The 20,289-nt window shown below is 43.2% G+C and overlaps 2 protein-coding genes across 8 annotated transcripts in view; both read right to left on the bottom strand.

Annotated features, from left to right (window-relative positions):
- The window catches only part of SLC12A4 (solute carrier family 12 member 4), a 47,065-nt gene extending 44,749 nt beyond the window's left edge, over nucleotides 1-2,316 (bottom strand). For 3 of the 7 annotated variants that reach the window (XR_005954408.1, XM_041458599.1, XM_041458598.1), the window contains exon 1: nucleotides 2,028-2,316. Coding sequence is in view for 2 of the 7 variants with exons in the window: in XM_041458599.1 (XP_041314533.1) it covers nucleotides 2,028-2,301 (274 nt within the window). In the remaining 5 variants the exon portion in view is untranslated. Of the gene's footprint in view, nucleotides 1-338; nucleotides 400-1,285; nucleotides 1,562-2,027 lie in introns of those variants that run through there. The other 4 variants (XM_041458600.1, XM_041458602.1, XM_041458601.1 and 1 more) reach the window with 4 other exon arrangements.
- A 10,234-nt stretch (nucleotides 2,317-12,550) lies between these two features.
- Nucleotides 12,551-19,567, bottom strand: LOC121348856 (dipeptidase 2-like). Its single transcript, XM_041458813.1, has 9 exons — nucleotides 19,554-19,567; nucleotides 18,956-19,059; nucleotides 18,494-18,635; nucleotides 17,983-18,052; nucleotides 17,310-17,486; nucleotides 16,716-16,803; nucleotides 16,057-16,132; nucleotides 14,299-14,434; nucleotides 12,551-13,054 (listed from the first exon to the last, which is right to left on the bottom strand). Exons 1-9 carry the CDS (start codon nucleotides 19,565-19,567, stop codon nucleotides 12,869-12,871), a joined length of 993 nt encoding a protein of 330 aa, XP_041314747.1. The 3' UTR covers nucleotides 12,551-12,868.
- Nucleotides 19,568-20,289: the final 722 nt, after the last annotated feature.

Genomic DNA, 20,289 nt, shown 5'->3' with positions numbered 1-20,289 from the left:
TGTGAAAGTAAATTAAAAAAATGGAAGGCAGTTAGAGTTCAAACAAAAACAGAACTAGCTACCATATATTAGTAGAGAAATTACTAGATATTTATCAGCTTTAAAATAGAAAGACTCAGCTAACTTCCAGCAGCATGGTTGTGCACTGCAGCTGGGACAGCAGCACGTTAGAGGCCACAGCCTGCCAGTGACTGATGGACTGTGACAGGAGCTGAGTGGGTACCCTGAAGTGTGCTGGTTGCACACATCCTACAGGCAGCCTCACACCTAAATAGGAGATGGTTTGAGTTGGCCTTCCTTTATCCACCATGGCAGCAGCTTCCACAAGCCACACTTACCAACCCATGGCCAAAGCTAGTTACTGGAAAAAGCACTCCACGAGGTGTCCACCTCGACCTGCTGAGATGGGTAAAAAATACCTGTTACTTTCATACACACAGGGACTATAAGGTAAGTAGCCTGAGAGTAAAACAGCCCTATTTTACAAAACAAATTAAAGGCCCTGCACAGCCTTTAGGGCTAGTGCCTCAAACTGTCTGTAGTAATAGACAGCTTGGGAAAAGCACCTCCCTTTCATCACCCTAAAACACCCACACTAGGCATGGAAAGAACGGGCATTGGGGCTACATAAGCTACTTGGTATTCAAAATCTAAAATTTCCTTGAAAATGATACAAAGAAAGAAATAAACACGCAATGCACACGTACTGGAGATTGAAAAGCATATTCTCAGAGAAATGAGCAAGTTAACAAGGCAGGAACTGAACTTTGTTCTTATGACAGTTGAGTATCACTCAGCAAAACAACCCTGTTGCCTTCCTTAAGCACAGGCCTGAGCAGTGCAGGCTCCCTTCAGGGATTACTGTACATTCAGTAACATTTGCAGTCTGAGAAGTTTGACTGCACGGGCAAGGAAGATCAGGTCAGGTGGTTACTGCTTTTTCTTTTGTTGCCTAGAGTCACTCATGATTCACAGAGGGTAAGTCAGATTCACCAGATGAGCCTATGGGAAGATCCTCTTCCTAAAGGTTACAGAAAGCTAAACATAACCAAGGCAGGAAAAAAAAAAAAAAAAAAAGGAACAGATTGCACAAAGAGCTAGAACAACCTTGTACCAGGACTACACTACTGCCCAAATCCAAGCGTCCTTCACATTCCCACTAGAAACACTCACTGTATTTAGTGATTTATAAGTCACAGCAAAACACCAAGACAGGCAGAGCACTCATATCAGCTGCCTAGTTAAAGAATGTTCTTCTCACCACCCAAAATCCCCTCCTACTTACGTGATCTTCTTCTGTAATTGGAATAAATTAACCCCTAAGAAAAAGCAGCTCTGCCTGGCAGGAGCACTTGAGAGAGCCACACAGGCACAAAGCACTTGCTGTAGTATTCAAGGGCCCGGTTTGCGGGAGAGAGACCTTGCTGGGCAGCCGCGGTTTTTAAGATGATATAAACAAGTAAAGCAGACACCGTTAAATTCGGCTAATTTAACTGCATTCTCTATCACCCGTTTATTTTGGCAGTGGAGCGCTGAAAACATCTGAGCCTATCTCCCCGTACTCTTATCACCTCTGGAGAAGGCAGCCTGTGGGAGCACCGATAAGAGCTATACCCCGGGCCAGCCCCGCTCCCCGCCGCACTCCGGGCTATCACCAGCGGCTGGGGGGCGGAGGGAACCCCGGGCAGCCTCCGGGGAACCCCGCGTCCAGGGCATCCCCGGCTGCGCCGGGCGGGCAGCGCTGCCACCGCTCGGCCCTGCCCGGCCCTGCCCGGCCCTGCGGGCTGCCCCGAGCCCCGGCGCGCCGGGCTCCGCGTCCCGGCCGTGGCAACAGCGGAGCCGCCGCCTGCCCGGCGCACCCGGGGGGCTCCTCCCCCGGGCGCGGCGCCCCGAGCAGCCCGGCAGTCACCGCCGGCACCCCCGCCTTTGTCTCTGCCGCAGCCGGCGGCGGCGGGGCGGGGAGCCGGGCTCCCCCAGCCCCCGGAGCGCGGGCACCGCCGCCCCCCGCCCCGGCCGTGCCCGCTCACCGTCGGAGCTGACAGTGTCGTAGGAATCGCCGGGGGCGGGCGCCGCGGCCGGCTCCCGGTAGTCCACCCAGCTGAGCCCTTCTACGCTGTCGTACTCGGCGCGGGGCTTGTCCTCCACCGGCACCACGGTGAAGTGCGGCATGGCTGGCGGGGCGGAGAGGGCTCCCCGCGGCACCGCGGCGAGGCAGGCGGGACGCGGCGCGGAGCCGGCGGCGCATTCCTGCCCCGTGCGGTCACTTCCTCTCAGGAAACCGCGCTCCTCAACTCCACCCATTCCAGTGCGAGCGCCGGGGCGGTGCGGATCCCGCCGATCCCGCCGCCCCCGGGGCCGCCGGGCGAGCACCGGGCGCGGGGGGGGCGGGGCGGGGCGGGCGCCCTCCGCCCGCCGCCCTCCCTTGCGGGCGCTGCCGGGCCGCCTCGGGGAGGAAATTTCCCCTCCATCGTGGCCCCGGCTCCCGCCGATCCCGCCGCCCCCGGGGCCGCCGGGCGAGCACCGGGCGCGGGGGCGGGGGTCGCTCCGCCGGGCGGCCGCGCTCAGCAGCGGGGGCGCGGAGGAGGGGCCGGAGGCGGCGAGGCCGGCGAGGGGAAGGGGGAGCCTTCCTCCCGCATTCATCGTGACAGGAGCCGGGCCCGGGGGCGGCGGGAGCGGGGCGGGGCGGGGCGGGCGCCCTCCGCCCGCCGCCCTCCCTTGCGGGCGCTGCCGGGCCGCCTCGGGGAGGAAATTTCCCCTCCATCGTGGCCCCGGCTGTCTCCCCTGCTGCCGCCGCCGCCATTTGCTAGGCGGGAGCGATGCGCGGAGAGCGGCGGCGGGGATGGAGCCGGGTGGTCCCGGAACGCCCGGAGGGACGGGGTGGTGCGGGCAAGCATCAGCAAGTGAGCGCGGGCAGGGGACCCGAGAGCCCCGCCGGGCCGGGCAGCCAGAGTGCTAGTTAGGGATATCACAGCTCCCAGCAGCCCGCTCCAGCCCCTCGTGGGGCTGGCGGAGCAGCGGCACCCCGAGAGCCGGCTGTGTGCCGGTGCCGGGCGATGTGCCGCTGTCCCCGCTTCCTGTGCCTGCGGTGGCAGCGCCGCGCTTTCCCTTGAGCTCGCTCTGGCTCCAGCGACACGAAACCGCCGGCAGGGACGCGGCGAGCGGAGCAAGCCCACGGGAAACGGGGAACATGGCAGCGCCGAAGGCGTGCGGGGAGCGCTGCCCGCGGGGATTTGCATGCGGGCCGCGGCCGAGGGTGTTGGTAGCTCTATGCTAAGCAGCCAGTTGCTAAGGCAGCAGACGGATGGACTGTGGCGCTGGCGCTCACACAGGGGCTGCGGAGCCGGGCACACCATTGTTCGGTCCCACTCCGGAGGCAGAGCCGTGACATCCCCTCCATGAAGCTCAGGGCATGCCAGCCACCCCGCCTCTTCCCCCCGAGTGAGCAAAATTAGATATTGCCTTCACATTTGTAGAAGCTGGCGCCAGCAGCGGGTATCTTGGCCTTCATTTCGCGTATGGTAGCCTTCACGTGGCGTTTAAACTTGAATTAATAGGTGATAATGCCATTTATTGTCTGCATTTGAAAGCTGGCCTTGACAGTAGAAGGATCTCTTTTTAATGTGTTGTGTAATCATGAGAAAAAAACTCTGGAAAACAGTTTGTTTTACTGTGGACTGTCAATTCATACTAATTGTAGATTTCTGTAGACTAAAATACTCCCTAATCAAGAAATGGGTGTACAGTGACAAGACATTCCAGCACAGATGTAAGATTTGTCTTTGGATCACACAGGAGTCTGCAGGAGGATGCAGAGCTTAGAGCAGGGGAAGGGGCTAAGGCTGGACCTTTCCTGTGCTCCCACCTTACCCCGGCTTTCTGAATATGTCCTGCCTTTCTGACAAAGCACCCCCCAGGTCACTGAGAGGAAGAAAAATTTGTAATGAGCGGGAGAGAGATAAACATGAGGGAGAATGCTTTGTTCACAAGAACTGACTAATAAGTCTACTTTTAATTAGTTGGGGTTTGAAATGAACATGAAGGATCCATGCTGTGGAGTGACTGCTGCCAGGGGGGTACAAGTCTCTCAGTTCACTTAGCACAAGGTTGCTGGTGGACCACCTCTGGGGCAAGTCAGAGTAATTCCACCTCTTGGTATTGATCAGACAGGTGGAAAGACTTCTAAAACTCCTGTGCTTTCATATAACCTACATTTTACTTTTGACACTTAGCTCTGTTGGAGGAAACAACAAGGATGTTCATGTGGCCATGTGTATCTTTGTAAACAGCCTTATCTCTTCTGGAGGAGATGGGAAAAAAAGAACATAATTTCCTCTTTTGAAAACTGCTAGTTACTTGAAGATTTAGGGTGAGATTTTTTTTTTCCAGTAACCCTAAAATGAGCATGTTTGTAAATATGCTCCCCTGAGATCTATAAAGTTTTACTTGCAATTTCTCTGAGCAAGCAATAATTTTATTGCCCAAAGGAAAGCAAAACAATGGGCCAAAAAGTAGCATTTTCTGGTTTACCCTCTATGGTTGAATGACATTTCATTAGTGTTCATAAAAAGTTTGACCTAACAAGATAAACCCCACCAAGAAAACAGGAATATTAATTGATAGGGGACAAAGATAAACCCCACCAAGAAAACAGGAATATTAATTGATAGGGGACAAATAATTTTATATAGAAAAGGGGACAAATAATTTTATATAGAAAAGGGCAAGATGCTAATTCCCCATTAAGCATGTTTGTTCATGTTCAGTCTTCTTTCCTCTGTTCCACTTTATAAAGTTCTGAGTGAAAGTGTCTGCTCTAAGTAAGCTGGCCTAGAAAAAGAAGACAGGGAATGCAAGAAATAAGTCTCCAAAGTTAATGTTTTTGGAGTTGTGATTACTCAGGAAGAAGCATTAAAGTGGGTGCTTCCCTCTCATGGCACTTTTGAAAGCAGATGTGGCAAGGAGACACCACTCTTTAGGCACCAAAACTGCATCTATGCCATCACAAAACATTTTAATATCATAGAATCAGTGGTACCAAAATTGTAACCCATGAGCAGAAAAAGTTAAAAAAAATGTAGGCTCAGGCACATATACCAGCAACTCCCTTCTCTGGAATGGAAGCTATATCCAAATGCCTTAGCAGAGAATTGAGCCCTAGGAAACCATTCAAGTCTATTGAAGCAAAAATATTTCTTTTGTCTAAGGACAAGGGTTCCTTACTGACTTGCAGAAAGACCATATGTAGAGCTGAGAAGTTATCTACCCAGATCAACTTTGTTTAGCATCTGGTTTGTAAGAGAACAGAATTTCAACCTGGGTGGTTAATTTTATTTTTTTTCAGAGGATAATAAGTTACTCTGAATGGTATGAGTGGCCATCAAAAGTTGTCTGCTGTGAATATGATGCTGGAATGAAACTGGATGATCTACAATACTACAGTGTTTACCTGAAACAACATTGCTGTCTTCTCATTAAATAAAAGGGGTGAAAATTACCTGGTTTTTACAAATCTAAATAGAATTTTTAGGGATTATGGTTTCATATTGGTACAGACTAATCGGCAAAAACAAAAAGCAGAGACAATAATTTTAATTTCCTCTCTTTTTTAATCTTTTTACACATCCCACTCCAATATCAATGAGAAAAACTGCACTTCTAAGAAAAAAGCCTGGTGGTTTTACAGCAAAAAACAATGAGTTCAGCTCTGCAGAATCTTATTAGATTATTAGAAGGCTTATTAGAATAGAAAAGGTCTGTATTTTCAGTAGTCTAGTTTACATTTACAGCATCAGTGAAATCAGCAGCCTGAAGATCAGCAAATCCATTGCCTCCCCTCTGATACACAGCCAGGAACTGCTTTTAAATTGGTCCTAACTACAAATCCTGTCATCAAAGGCACAGTTCAGCTCTTCATTAGTAAGTCACTGGATATTTGTGAACTACCTTAAGCAGGTAAAGCTTCCAGCTGAAAGGTCAGTGCCCCTCCACAGTAGAAACTGTGTTTTCAACTCAAAGGCTGTGTGAGAAACTCTGAGTCTGCCAGAAGGGTAGTTCAGTCAACTGCTGTGGAGCCTGATAGAAATCCTCAGGGCAGGCAAGTGAGGTCAAGTTTGCCTTGAACACTTCTTACTGCAGGTGCCCACCTCTGCAGCACTGAAAAAGGAGCTTGGCTTTTACAGCCCAGCGTGAGACAGGGGTGCACACATCCCCAGCTCCCAGGCAGGCTTGGCTCCGTGTGCAGGGGGATTCATCCCTTCCCTGCAGCCTGCACTCAGAGGTTCCCCCAGGACAGAATTGCCATCAGGATTTGTGAGCATTCCAAGGGTTCAGCCCTCACAAGGGGTGTGGTGCACACCATGGTACAAGCTCTGTAGTGTTGTTAACTTCCAGACTTGCAACATGTGACGTTAACCTCAATCAAACAACAAAAAGCAGCATCATTTCAATTCCTTATCAAAGCAAGTGATTTCCCATTTGTTTAAAGGATCAACACAGCATCTGAAACTCTTTTTGAGAACAGCTTTTCTTATCTTTCACTCTTCCTGAATTTCTTGGAGAGATATCTAATTCTCTATAATTTTGTTTTTTCTAAATGGGAGAATCAAGACCAAGTGAAAAGTATCATCTGTAGAAATAAGTCATTACATTGCAATTCAGATAATTTTTTTTAATTAATCTCTAAAATTATGTTGCCCCTAACACATCAGGGAGTCTGTAACTGTTATTTATTGGTTTGAAAGATTTTTCCCACTAGAGTGGAACCTGGGTGACAAATGGGCAAGAGCTGACCATCAGAAATAAAATAACAAAACAAAATTCACCTCTGCCAAGGCATAGTTTCCCAGGGCATCAAGCTTGGCAGGGACTCTGCCAGTTCATGGCCAGCATTTCACCAGAGTGAACTTTGGTTTTCAGCACATTCCTGCTTCTCCACGTGCGAGGATCACACCAGCCTTGTGGACAAAGCAGGCTGGAATGGCAGCCTGGCTGTAAAGGTGTCCCACTCACAAAGAGCAGCACCCAGTGCCCGTGGCAAGGACAGGCAGTGGCTGGAAGAGATCCTTTGGAGAGCACCACGAGAGGAGCATCCATGTAATAAATGCTTGTAGGAGATGCAGTGTGCAATCCTCCACAGGCCATTTCCAGGAGAAAAGGAAAGGCCACACTGTTGCAAGACAGGAGCTCTTCTGCTAAAGACAACTGGAAATTTTGCTATTCTGCTAGAAAACATATCACAGCTTAAACATTAAAAGACCACAAGAGGACACTATGGTGCCACTTACCTTCAAAGTTTATTTACTTTAAGGAACTTCTGCTTCACTTGTAAAATTATTTATAACTGTATTTGATGCATGGAATAGCTATTTCTACAAAGAAACTTTGATCTCATCTTTAGAAACTGAAAAGTTGCTTAGTCTTTGAGATATCATTTCTTTCCTACCCAGGTTCTGCACATTCAAAAAAGAACAACTACATCAAGGTTTTCTACAGCAAACTTGTTAAACATGGCAGTAATTTTTAGTGTAGAATTAAGATGCTGGAAAAAAAATACTACTCTGTGGATCAATTTTCAGATCAGTTACATTTTTAGCATGGGTAAATTTGTCATGGTCTGTTTAATTTTTAATGAAGGGCTCAGAGAGGAAACTGAGCACAGGCCTAGACAAGATTCTTGAGATGCTGAGTTTACAGGAGGAAACTCAGGAAGATTAATCCAAATCCAAAGCTGTATTAAACTTTTTTCAAATGTTTGTATTCCAGGCTAAAGGGACCTTCTTTTGATTTGTGTGATGAAACTTGTGTTAGCTTAATTTTTAATCTCAATTAGTTTGATCTTTATTTTGTTTCTCAGTTCCCCTGTTTCTCAGGGGAACTTGAATCCTTGTTTCATGGGCTTTATATCTTCCTTTAATTGCAAAATCGACAAAAGAAATGTTTTATGAAAACAGATAGGCCAAGTGCTGAGAAAGGGCTTCAGAGGAAATTATACAGAGGAAAGAATCATCTTAAGGGAATTTAAAAAACAATCTGGGGAGAAGCAACAGCAAAAGATCAGAATTAAGTGCCCTCTCGTTTGAGTTCTTATTGTTAGTGCCAGAGTCTTAATTAGAAGCAGCAACATTTTTCTGGTAAGATAAATGCTGAATTTGTTTACTTAGCTTGAAATTTTTTTTCCCCTCCACTATTTGTTGTCTCATGACAGAGAAGCAGCTGAACCAAGTCCAATACCTTTCTGAGGTCAAGTTTTTGGAAAGGGTTTGTTGTTGCTTTTGTTTGCAAAAAAAAAAAAAAAAAAAAGTCATAATGGAGTTATAAATAAATGTGAAGGTTAGTGAGGAACTTTTTCCACTTCGCTGGTGTCAGAAGATTAAAAAAAAAGATAATTATAATACCAGCAAATATTTGACATTCCCATGTCAAATTGTCTTATGTAGTTGTAAGGCTTCTAGGTAAGATAGCAGAACAAAAAATGAAGACCAGATTAAAAAAAAAAAAAATAAAAAAAGGAAAAAGATGATTCTTGAACCACTGAATCAAGCCTTCCAGAACAGTCCAAATAGGGTTATCCAGGACCACAGTCTGCCCTGGAAATGGTTCAAGAAGATCAACTAAAATACTGCTCTGGGTCTGGAAATTAAATCCAACAAATATTAAGAGCAAATAAAAGCCACTATTAGTGGGAAGAATCTTCTGGTTATTTAATTCTTTTGTAGTTTAAACATGTTATGTTTTCAGAATTTGAAGCAATTTGATCATTTCCATATGTATAAATCCAGAGAAGAGCAAACAGAACTGCTCCTTTCAATAGGAAATGGAAGAAATCCAAGTTTCTGCAGTCTCACTCTGCTTTTCACTCCTCCCCACCCCAAACAATGAGCATGGTTAACCCAATCACTGACACCATCAGCAGGAAACTCATCCCTTGAAGGAGAAAAAGTTTTCAGCTGGCTGAACCAGCTTAGACAAACACCAGTGCTGTCTCCAGGAGCGGGGGACACAACCCGCAGCCGGGGACAGAGCAGAGCACAGCCACAGCTGGCTCTGGCATGAGCTGCTGGGGCACTGCTCCTCACTCCACAGCTGGAGGATGCAACAGCTGGCTTGGCAAAGTTGGTTCTGTGGGGCAGATACCCACTGAACCTTAGGTGTGCAATCAAACAAAGTTAATGAGCTCATATGCATATGGGTGGTTAGACTTAATGCACAGTGTTTGCTGAGCTTGAAACAGAAATATGCTGGCATGTTGCTTGAGCAACTCAATGACATGCAAGAAGGAATGTAGGTGTTAAGCAGAGCTGAGTAGTTTGTATCCAATGTAGAACATGCAGGAGTCCTTCCATGGCCCAGACAAGTCACCTGCTGGGGGGAAGTTTGGTACAGGAGCTGAACTACTCAGATTTTAGGTGGCAGAACTGTCATGTGTGTCACACCAGCAGCAGACTTTGGAGGTTTGGTTTCTAGCATCACCACTTGCCCGAGTGAGACAACTCAGAAGTGAAGTTATTTATTTCTGTGGATGCTACAGTCCATTAGTCAGGAAAAGAATAGTACTGGGGGAAGGGCCCTGGCACCAGCCTTTTAGAACCAAATCAATAGTCTGCATCAGTATTTTCCCTGTAGTTCTTGGCTGCTCATATCACGTACATAAAAGCATGAGCCTTTCATTGTTTAAGATGCCTTCAACTTTGGGCCTTTTGAAAATCAGCCTAAGATGCTTCATAGTACATAGATTTTGAGATTTACAGAAATATGAATAAATATTTTCAGAATTCATGTTAGCACAACTCATTATTTAGAATGACTTGCATTTTTTCATTTGGCAGCCAACAGAGCTTATTACAAAGTTTGTATCTCAATTACATCTGGTACTTCTGGTACTTCACTGATACCAGCAGCCATAATAGAATCTGTCAGCTGAACTTGAATGCATTCAAATTACCAATGCAAATGGCTGTTATTAATTGGGGCAGGGCAAAGGCATTCAATTGCAGCATGAATCACCCTCCCATTGGGAGGCAGAAAACAGAGTACAATCATTTTGTGCTTGAGTTGTTACAAATGCAAAGTTGTGAAGACTACAAGTTGCTGTCAGGGCTGGAGACACTAGCACCAGAGTGAAGGGTCACTAGTTTTTCTGGGAGCAGTCATAGCTGTATCTTACATGGTTTTACTTTTGAAATTAATTTCTAATAAGATGCCTTCCTACCATGTTTCAAGTTGTGTGGTTTTGATCATTTAAGAAAAATAAATTAGGTTCATCTATTAAATAAGCTAGATAACATGGATAATCAGTGCACAAGATTCCGTCTGCTGGTTTTGCCTTCTGATTTTGTTTCTCACAATCAGCTTATTTGAAGCATTCTGAATTGACATTGTAACTGGTAATGGAAAAGGGACTTTTAGATCACAACACATGTGTGAGGAGTGCTGTGAGGCAGAGGTTATGCCAACCCTGATGCAGGCAGCCCCTTTTGCCTTGTTCTCCGTGCCTTGGCAGCTTGAGCAGGGACTTGCTGCAGGTACCACTGCCCTCATGGACTCACTGCAGTGACTGATCCCTTCCCATGGGCACTTGCTTGGATGGGTTTAGCAGTATCTGAATTTAGATGAGGCTGACTGCCTACATCCAGGATTAAACCTACTTGAATTTCAAGCAGGGGCTTGAAGGGCAACCCTTCCCTTTGTTATTGACCCAGAGTCCTCATGTTACTCTGGCCTTATTTCTGCCACAGGGGTGCAAGGTTCTTTCAGGGTCTCATGGGCCTCTGAACATCTACACTGTTCTGTGAGATTACACCAGTGTCCTTACACAACTTTAAAAAATATTGTATTGATATTTCATGTCTCTGTTTTGCCGCAAGGTTACAAATTACTCGTTGCACAAAGAGTCAACAAACAAGTACAATATACAGTACATTATACACAAGAAGTCATGGAAAAGTATTTTATGTACCTTTAAGAAAAGGAATATATATTTTTAGTCCATGCTGTAGTATGGGAAGGTAAAAAATGAAAATTAGCAGGCGGTAAAGTGACAGAACAGTATGAAGAAAACAGCTGGAAGGAAAAAAGAAACATCTTACATTTTGTGTAATGGAGCATATCAGAGCCCTAGTTCTGAGAAGAGAGACCATGTATGGAAGTGTTCCAATGGCTTATGAACCTATTAGAAGAAGTACTGATGGGAATTAGAATTAATCATTTTACCAGTAAAACATGTTCTTATTACAGTCAAGCAATACCAGGGAGGCCAGACTTCTGAATCAGTAATTCACCTTTCTACGTGCATATCCAGGATGAGTATTTATTGAGAAACTATTCTTTTAAAGTTGACTTGTGTGCAGCTAGATTGTTCCACATGATTTGTAAAGAATTTGGTAACATACAGAAGTACAATTAGAATATATTTATCAAGGAGATCATCTTATCAGAAAGATTAATGAAGCTTAATTTTGAAGCTATAAAAGAACAAGGTCCTTCCAGAAACCCTACTTGTACAAAGAGCACAGAAATGGATGGTAGGAACAGTCTCTAATTCCTCTAGAAAAAAAACTAATGTGCTGTTTTTTCATCCTGTTCATGCTCAGCCTTCTCTTGTTGTTAAACACTTTGTGTGTTTACAAATGCTTTCCTTAGATCAGTTACAGGGCTTTTATTCTACACTAAGTCTAAATTCTATAGATGTCATATGAGTAAATAAAAATTGGTATTACAAAATTACCATTAACAGCAAGAATCATGGGAAAGAATTTACCAGCAAGCACTGGGAACTGACCATACAAACATGTGGTGCTGCCATCTTATAATTTCATGTTAAATCTCAGTATATTTGACTAAAATGTCAGTTTTGAGCCTACAAAGAGCAGGCCTATTTCAATATATGCTCTTCTCTGCAACAGGAGTTTCTAACCCTGCATACCTTGTGTATTTCAAAATGTATTCCAAAGGCCAAAACAGCAGATTTATAATAAAAAGATTTCTGTCTAATCTCATGGTTAGACAGTATGACTCCACTGGCCATGGTCTGACTTTAGCCAGCTAGAATAGAAATGAAATAATAAAATACGTTATTGATAATTGTTTAAATGTCAAAAATATTTCCATGACCCTCTTGTTGTTCTTGCTCCCATCATCATGAAAATGCTGCAAACAGCTGTCCTCAAATTACAGAAAAGTATCCACAGTGTTGCCTGCACCTGAACGTAAGAGATCTACCTCCACCCTCCAGTAATTGTCCAGTTGCCCACTGTTCTGGTCAGGGTTCAAAAATAAGAGTTTAGTACTGCAGGATGAGTCTCTAAAGCTAGTTATAGGCATGCAGTTCAAACTGGAATAAGCTTGTCACTCATCTTGTCATCTTAAAAAGCAAAGCAAAACCCCAAGCAAACCAAAAAAGCACTCTTCTCCATATGGCAGGGATGGTCTTCTCCCATCTCTGATGAGTAAGCCATCAACTATTGATGGAAGTTTTATGATTTAACAAAAAGTAATATTTGAAAACTACTTGGCACAGATATCTTAATCAATCTCTAGTTTCCTGTGTGAAACTGGTGGTTCTGGATTTCAGTATTTATACCACAATATGGGTACCAAAACCATGCATCAAGTCTTACAGAATTTATTCTTTAAATGTGACTATTTTCCATTAACAATGTTGGTCCTGGTCCAGCCGAGGTGATACAGAATTTATCACTTCAAATTCTAAACACTTTTGCTACATCATTTATAATTTACTTGATTTTTCAAGTATGAAGATGAATTTATAAAAATTATGTTTAAAATTGATTATAGTCTTCCATTAACAAATCACAGAAAGATAAGTAGTTGCATTGCAGAATATTCCATAAATCTCTAGACCCTATAGATCCTATGATACATAACACAGCATTAAACATGATACAAGTGTCAGACTGAAAGGTTGTGCCACAGAAGGAAATCCAAAGGACCTGGATGGCTGAGGCTGAGGCTTACGCAGGTCTAGGCGACAGGAATTTTGTGCTTCTTGCAGAATTTCACTTTCACCTACGTCCATTACTCCAAAAGTGTTCCGCACCTACAAAAATTCAAAAGGTCGTCCCTGAAAGCCAGACTGGCACAACAGCAAAAAGCTTTATGCAGCTAGCAAATTCAATGCTGTTTCAAGTTACCCAACTCAAACTGTATTGCAAAACCACATCTGAGTGTGAGGAAATCAATGTCATTATTCTGCTGTTTGCATTCCTATGAAGCGCTTCCCAGAATTCAGCACATTACAGGCAAGAGTCACAGGTCTGGCTCTTCTTTGTCTTGGCTCTCTCTACATATGGAGCAAACAAACTCATGAACCTTCTTCCCTGAAAGGAGCTCACTGTCTCAGGACAGAGCTTCAATGTCTCTAATTTAGAAGGGAAAAAAACATTACTAAATCCCACAGATTGGTTAGGAGTGGTGAATTTGAGCCTCTTCATAATGTCATTCTGCCACACAAGGAGGTCAGCATTATGGAGATATTTTGGCAGGTTAACTGGAATAGTTCAAATTTCCCTCATTTCAGTTCATCCAACATGCCCGAAAAAGACAAGTGGAAGAAAGGTCACTGTGAAATATCTGTTGTCTATAAGGCTTTTTGTGTAAAATCTACTTACCTACCCCTGTCAATAAAAGTAGGAGGCAAGCAGTCTGGAAGTTTCAGCAGAGGCATTTGTAAAGTTACCATTGAGGGGGCCCTACTCTTATCCAGTCTCCTTCCCTCCTCTCCTCCCTCATCCTTCTGGATTAACTTCTACCATTTCTACTTAAAGCTCATTGGGATATAGTTGTTATGTTTATGGCTTGTTAGTGACATGGACATGGCAGAAGCCTTTTGAACAGCAGCCCAATCCCATGACAAGAATTAAATTGATTTGCAGGAATCAACATTCCTTCCTGCCCCAGCGAACACAGCCAGACTGTGATGCTGGTACATCCGCAGCTTCTCCAAACCATGAAGTGATTCCATTTTGAAGTCACTGATGTGTGCTTATCAGATTACTGCAGAGAGAAAAACTTCCAAAAAGCTTTGTCTGCTCTCTCTCATTTTCCTTTATGCTGCTAACGCTCTCTTGCCATCTTGGTTTCTTTCCCAGGGTTTGGATTTACTGAATTAGGTGCTTACATTCCCTCGTATCTCTCTCACTGAACAAAAAACCCCTCCAAAACAAAACACATAAAATGGGAAAAAAAAAAAAAAAAAACACCCAAAAAATAAACAACAAAACACCAACAGTTCCTCTTTCCCTCTTGGTAAGAATCAAGATTTAGTTTGGATTTAAATCTTACATTTTCTACTTCCCTGAAGACACGGAGAAAGTTCTCCCTTAAGACTCCTTTCAGTTCAGTTTCATTCCATCCTCTTCTAAGAAGTTCTTCTATCAAAGAAGGGTATTTAGAGACATCTTCCAATCCCTCTGGAAAGCTGTTGGCAAGAGTCACACAAGAGCATTCAACACACATCACTAACAAACTGGAGAAAAAGGGTTTTAATTAGTCTTTTGCACATATTGACTTTTGTAGTGAGCTGACTTTGGACCCAATTCTTCCTTTGAGAATTCAGCTGACAAACAGAAACAGGACTGAGACACAACAAAAGTGTTTTTCTTCACATAGGACCCAATAAACAGAACACAACTGGAATGAAGATGAACTTCAATAGAGGCAAAACAACAGCATGGAAGGATATAAGAACAAAAGGGAAAAAATAACCAGAAATTCATGTATTTGGCAATGCACACTTTCCATCAGGCCTTCAGAGTAAGAGGAAACAGCTGCATCACAGATGAAGTTGCGGCAAGCCACTCATGTAACTGAGGACAAAAGGAAACCTACAAACACATGATGAGCTCTGGAGTCGCTGGCAATTTTGTGAACTCTGTTGTTTACGAACTATTTTCAAACAAAATCCCAATTAGAATAATAATATTAGTTTGAATTAAGCCAATTGTTCGAGTAATGGAAAGAAACCTATTCAGAGCCCTCTACCAAAGGAATTACAAAAAGCAAAACTGATCTATGCCTTGTGCTAATTCTTGTCAGAATAAAAAGAATCTAGAAATAAAAAGCTGCAAAACCTGCATTAAACAGCTATTTTAAATTGTATTTCCACAAGACTTTGAGGTTGTTTTGAGATAACTAATATTTTTATTACTTTTCTGTTCCATGAAGGTATGGTGATAAGCATATCTCAAAAAATCTCTAGCAGTACTAGCAGGAATTAGGGCCTTAACAACTCCACCACTAATTTAACTGATGTTCTTTGAGAAAATTCATGATAAAATGTGCCCTTTTGTTGCAAACTGTGTTTTTATTTTGAACATTATCGTTTTAGAACTATGATATCATGGGAGCTGACACAATGGGTTTGTGTTTGTACTTTACAGATGGGGGCCTGACTCTGACTTTCATTCCCAAGCAGGCTTGACTCCAGGAGAAAAAGAAAAAAGAAGAATGAGATAATGATTTAACAGAAAAATAAAAATGAAAAAAAGGTTAAGGGTACAGCAGCAAATGCCACCCAATCTGCATTTGTTTCCTGTGCTGTAACTGCAGAAGCCCAGGAGTGAGGAGAGGTTTTGTGGAAGGCTGCTCACCAGGCTCTGCTTGCCTCAAACACTTCCCAAAAGCAGGAGGGGTTTCACAGCATCCTAGCTCTTAGTCCTTTCCCCAAGGATAGTGGAGGAAAGAGTTTTGCAGCACCTCTTTAGACTGAACCATTTACCATATAAAGGTTGAGGCAGCTTTTCTGTCATTCATGGGTGGCTTTTGGAGAAAAACAGCTCCTATCACTGGTCTTGTATGCCCAAACCACCACCTAGAACACATGGCTTCAGAGTTCACAGGGCATGAGGATCCATTTGTGGCACTGCTTCATGCAGTTCTAAAAAGAAATCATTGTGCCCCTCTTTGATAAAACTTGGGTTAGTCTCATTACAAGATAATCTGATACCAGTTTTTTTAGTCTGCCTTCTTTTTTTCCCTTAAATGAACAAAAACCCACATAATTTAAGGAGCAGATATCAATGTTTGTACAACTTTACTCACTGTTCCACTCCATCATAGTCACCACCAATTCCTATAGATTCTGAGCCTGCAATTTCCTTTATATGGTCAAAATGATCTGAAAGAAAATATCAAGATAATATCTAAGCACCTAGCAAAAAAAAAATATTACAGTTCACACATATTGGCACTGGGCAACAGCTCTCCTTAATCATGGATTCCTGATCAAATCCTTTTTTAAAAAGTCCAAAGACACTCCAGCAGACAGCAACCTTCAAAACAACAACTACACTGATGAAATGCAAATGAGGAAAGAGACATGATCATCACAGCACATTCATTCCTAACAAGCAGCCCAATTATACCAATAGAATTTTCATTATCCATTACTTACCTATGTTTCCCACTGTTAATTGCATAGGCTTAAGGTGTTTTCCAGAAAGTAACAACTACTTTGGGATTAATGGTTGCTGGCTCTGTTTGTGACCGTCCTGTCCTCCAGCTACACACACACCTTGTACCTCTTGTTATTGTTTAATGAGTATTAGCTCAGAAAGTACCTAGAGCTGGGCTAAGGTGTGGATGGAATAAACAAGCAGGGTAATTTACACAGCCTTGGAAATGATGCATGCCCCAGGATATTCACAGAATTTATACAAATTTGTAGAACCCATAAAAACTACAGTATATAAACATCAAACCTGCAAGGGTAGAAATATTAACAACTTTTCTGCCACAGGCCAGTACATCTGCATTGAAAGTCACCATGATAATTCCCTTGTTCTTTTTCTGAAAGATATGAAGAGACAAGTGATGAGTGAACACTCATGCCCTGCAAACTTCATGGGCATCTTGTATAGAGTCTTCTACACCCATCCACCAGTGAGAACAGCAACACTAAGTCAAAGTTCAGATGGCAACATGAGTTTTTGCCTCCCTGTTCTTTCCCCTGGGTTCATTTTACTTTCACGTAGACTGAATCAGCAGAAGTGCAGTGACTATGTCAAACAAACTCAACCAGAATTTCAAAGTATTTGCAAATACTTCATTTTTGCAGTCAAAGGCTAAACACAACCCAAAGAAAATGCCTCAGAAGCAATTGTAAGCTGCTGCTCAAAGATCTGCTTCTAAATCAAATTCAGGGATGAGGAGGTGGAAAGTAAACATCATGATCTGAATGCACGTTTGCTGTAGCCCATGCAAACATTGCCATTAAAACAAAAACCAAAACCCCCAAGAAGCAGAACCAAGAAATTCCTTCCTCCAAAAGCAAACCCAAGAACCATATCACTCACCAGTTGCTGGAGGATATCATCAGGAACATTTCTTGAGTGATTACAAAGAGAAAATGCTGCTGAGTGGCTGAAAATTACTGGTGCTTTTGAGATATTGAGTGCAGCTTTCACAGTGGAGTAGGAGGTGTGAGATAAATCTATCAGCATACCCAGGCGATTCATCTCCTTTACCACTTCCTAAAACAAATGTACAGACAACAGTGTCAGTATTAAGTTTCCTGAAAGGAAGCTGTTTAGTTGGTATATGGAAACAGATTAATTCTGCAGCTGCCAGCTAGTCATAAACGTGCTGTGCCTGTATTTGTTGCTGTGTACCTATTAATTCATTAGTGATTTATTCACTCAAAATTAGCCAGCATGCCACCACATGCTCACAACTTAGAAAACTTAGGCAATCTAAAATAAGTAATTGGAAATGTTATTCACATCTTATTGCTTGCGCATATGAATTCATACATCTAATCTGTATTAAAGTAATTGTAAAAAAAATCTAACACTTCTTTTACCCTAAGAAACATCGCAGGGAATTTGATGATCACCTCCTAACTGTCAAGAACTTCCAGAAATTAATTTTTAATGTCAATTTTAATGTCAATGCTTTTGAGAAGATAAGGCCAGAAGTTGTTAGTTGCATGACAGATTGCCCAGATTAACATTTGAAAGAGGTCCTTACTTGGCCAAATGCAGTCAGACCAATAACATTAGGATAAAAGTTGTGTATTCCTTTAGATGATGATTCAGACCTTAAAAAGGGGAGTGAGGGAGAAGAAACATCTTATTATTCTGGAGAATACAGTATCAGCAGCTGAAATCTCTTACACTACACACAACAAAAATTACTACAATGTCATAGCCAAATGTGGGGATAATGAGCTACGTAATAGGTATCTTGTTCAGGCAGGGCTTTTTATGTTCATAACTGCTTTCAGGTTCCCTAATGTTGATTTTTGTGAAGGAATTTAAGAAAATCAGATTGTCAAGTGTCCAAATTATAACAGGCACTACATAATGGATGGAGTCTCCTACCGTATACATGGAAAATTATTTACTCCCAAAACCTATCACCTTGACTTGGTTCAAAGTCTTTCACAGGATAAGTTTGTGTCTGGATCCATAGTTCTCCCATCATGCAGCTGCCACTCCTTTGCATTAGACAGCCACAAAAAAATGTGCACACTGGTTACCAAGGGGTGTTGCAGGAGTGTGTTAGAGTCATGTAACGAACACCCAAGTCATAGTACATCCTCAGTGCTGCCAAGCTGCTGTCAATGGAGTGGCCACCTTCTATTCCAATCAAACATGCAATCCCTCTACTGTCAGAGATACCTGGAAAACACAGAGGGAGATTATTCCAAAGTAATTCCATGACAGATAAGAAGCCAGCACTCCCAAGCAGCAATTGTCTGTGTAAATTGCAAGCAATAATAAAGACATTTTCATAGAATTGGAGCTTACAGAGTACATGTTTATATGGCAAATTTTCTCATGACTGCAGTGGACCAGGCCTGTGCACAGTCAGTGGCTGCGGTTCAGAAGAAATGTTGAAGTTACTCTTTAAAGCAGGACAACTCATCTGCTTGCATCTCTCTGTACACACCTCCTGCAATCACATTTTTAAAAATTCCTTTTTTAAGGAGGACCATCACCTTGGGAAGTCATCACAAGCTCCAGCTCTTCATAGCTGTTACACATCCTCTTGACAACATCGATTTGCTCTAAGGTCAGGCGCACAGCATCCTTGTTCTGAGCGCTGCAAAGAACATACACTGACCAAAACTGAAAGAGACATTGACAAGTAAAACAGATAATTTGTGTTTTGACTTGGACTTCCGTTTGCTTATAGTTCAGGAGCACAGACCAAAACAACTTCCTGCAGTTTACAAGGGAGTTGCCACTCCCCAAAGAAAGCTTTTTCCCCAAAGAAAGAGTTATGATACAAGGCAAGAGCACCCACTCCAGACATGACTAAGGCCTCCTGATGCACTCAGCTACTCCACAGTACATGCAGGAAAGCAAATATAAGCTTCCTTTAATTTATATATCACAAAACAAATGCTGCTGTTTTGACTAAGAGTACCTGAATTATAAAACCCAAACATTTGAAACACAACTGTCGTGAAAGAGTTTCTGTGGCTTTTCAGTTCTATTATTTTTTCTTTTCCAACATAAAGAACCAAAATCAGGGCTAGGAAGGAAGCAAGTGTAGAAATATATTCTGAGCCCCACCACCACAGCAGTACATACCTGAGCTCCCACATAACCAGCCTGAAGTTTCACAAGGTTTGTGTGGGTCATGTTGAGTTCCCTTAAGTTGACTCTGCTGAGTCTATTTTGGTAAAGGATTCTCAGCTGCAGTACAAAGTCATTGTGGCTAGAATGGAAAACAAACAGGGATTGTAATAGAAATAAGTTGTTCCCTTTCTAACCCAAGTGTAATTTCTTCCATTGTTTGAAGTCCCTTAGGCCGTTAATTGCCAATAATCCTTCTAGCAATAGATGCCTAAAAATCTCTCTTCTTTTGTGCTTCTCACCCCATGCCACCAGTGAGCAGGTTGGGGGTGTACAATAAGTTGGGAGTGGACACAGCTGAGACAGCTGACCCCAGCTGGCCAAAGGATATCCCAGACCATATACCCAGCATATAAAGTTTGGGAGAAGAAGGAAGGCAGGGGGCATTCATAATCCTGATGTTTATCTTTCTAAGAAAATGTTATGTGTGATGGAGCCCTGCTTCCTGGGGATGGCTGAATGCCTTAGTCATAGGAAGCAGTGAATTAATTCCTTGTCTTGCTTTGTTTGTGCATAGCTTTCCTTATTAAGTTGTCTGTGTCTCAACTCATGAGTTTTCTCACTCTTCTGATGCTCTCCCTCATCCCACCAGAGGGACAAGTGAGCAAGGGCTGTGTGGGGCTCAGTTGCCAGCTGGGGTTAAACCGTGACACCTGGCCAGAAAATCAAATGCTGTTTAGGATAACACAAT

This window comes from Pyrgilauda ruficollis, unplaced genomic scaffold (genome assembly GCF_017590135.1).
Source record: "Pyrgilauda ruficollis isolate IOZ18807 unplaced genomic scaffold, ASM1759013v1 scaffold13, whole genome shotgun sequence".
Taxonomy (NCBI): domain Eukaryota; kingdom Metazoa; phylum Chordata; class Aves; order Passeriformes; family Passeridae; genus Pyrgilauda; species Pyrgilauda ruficollis.
Note: the sequence above shows the minus strand (reverse complement) of the source record. Positions and strands in the feature narration are given on the sequence as shown.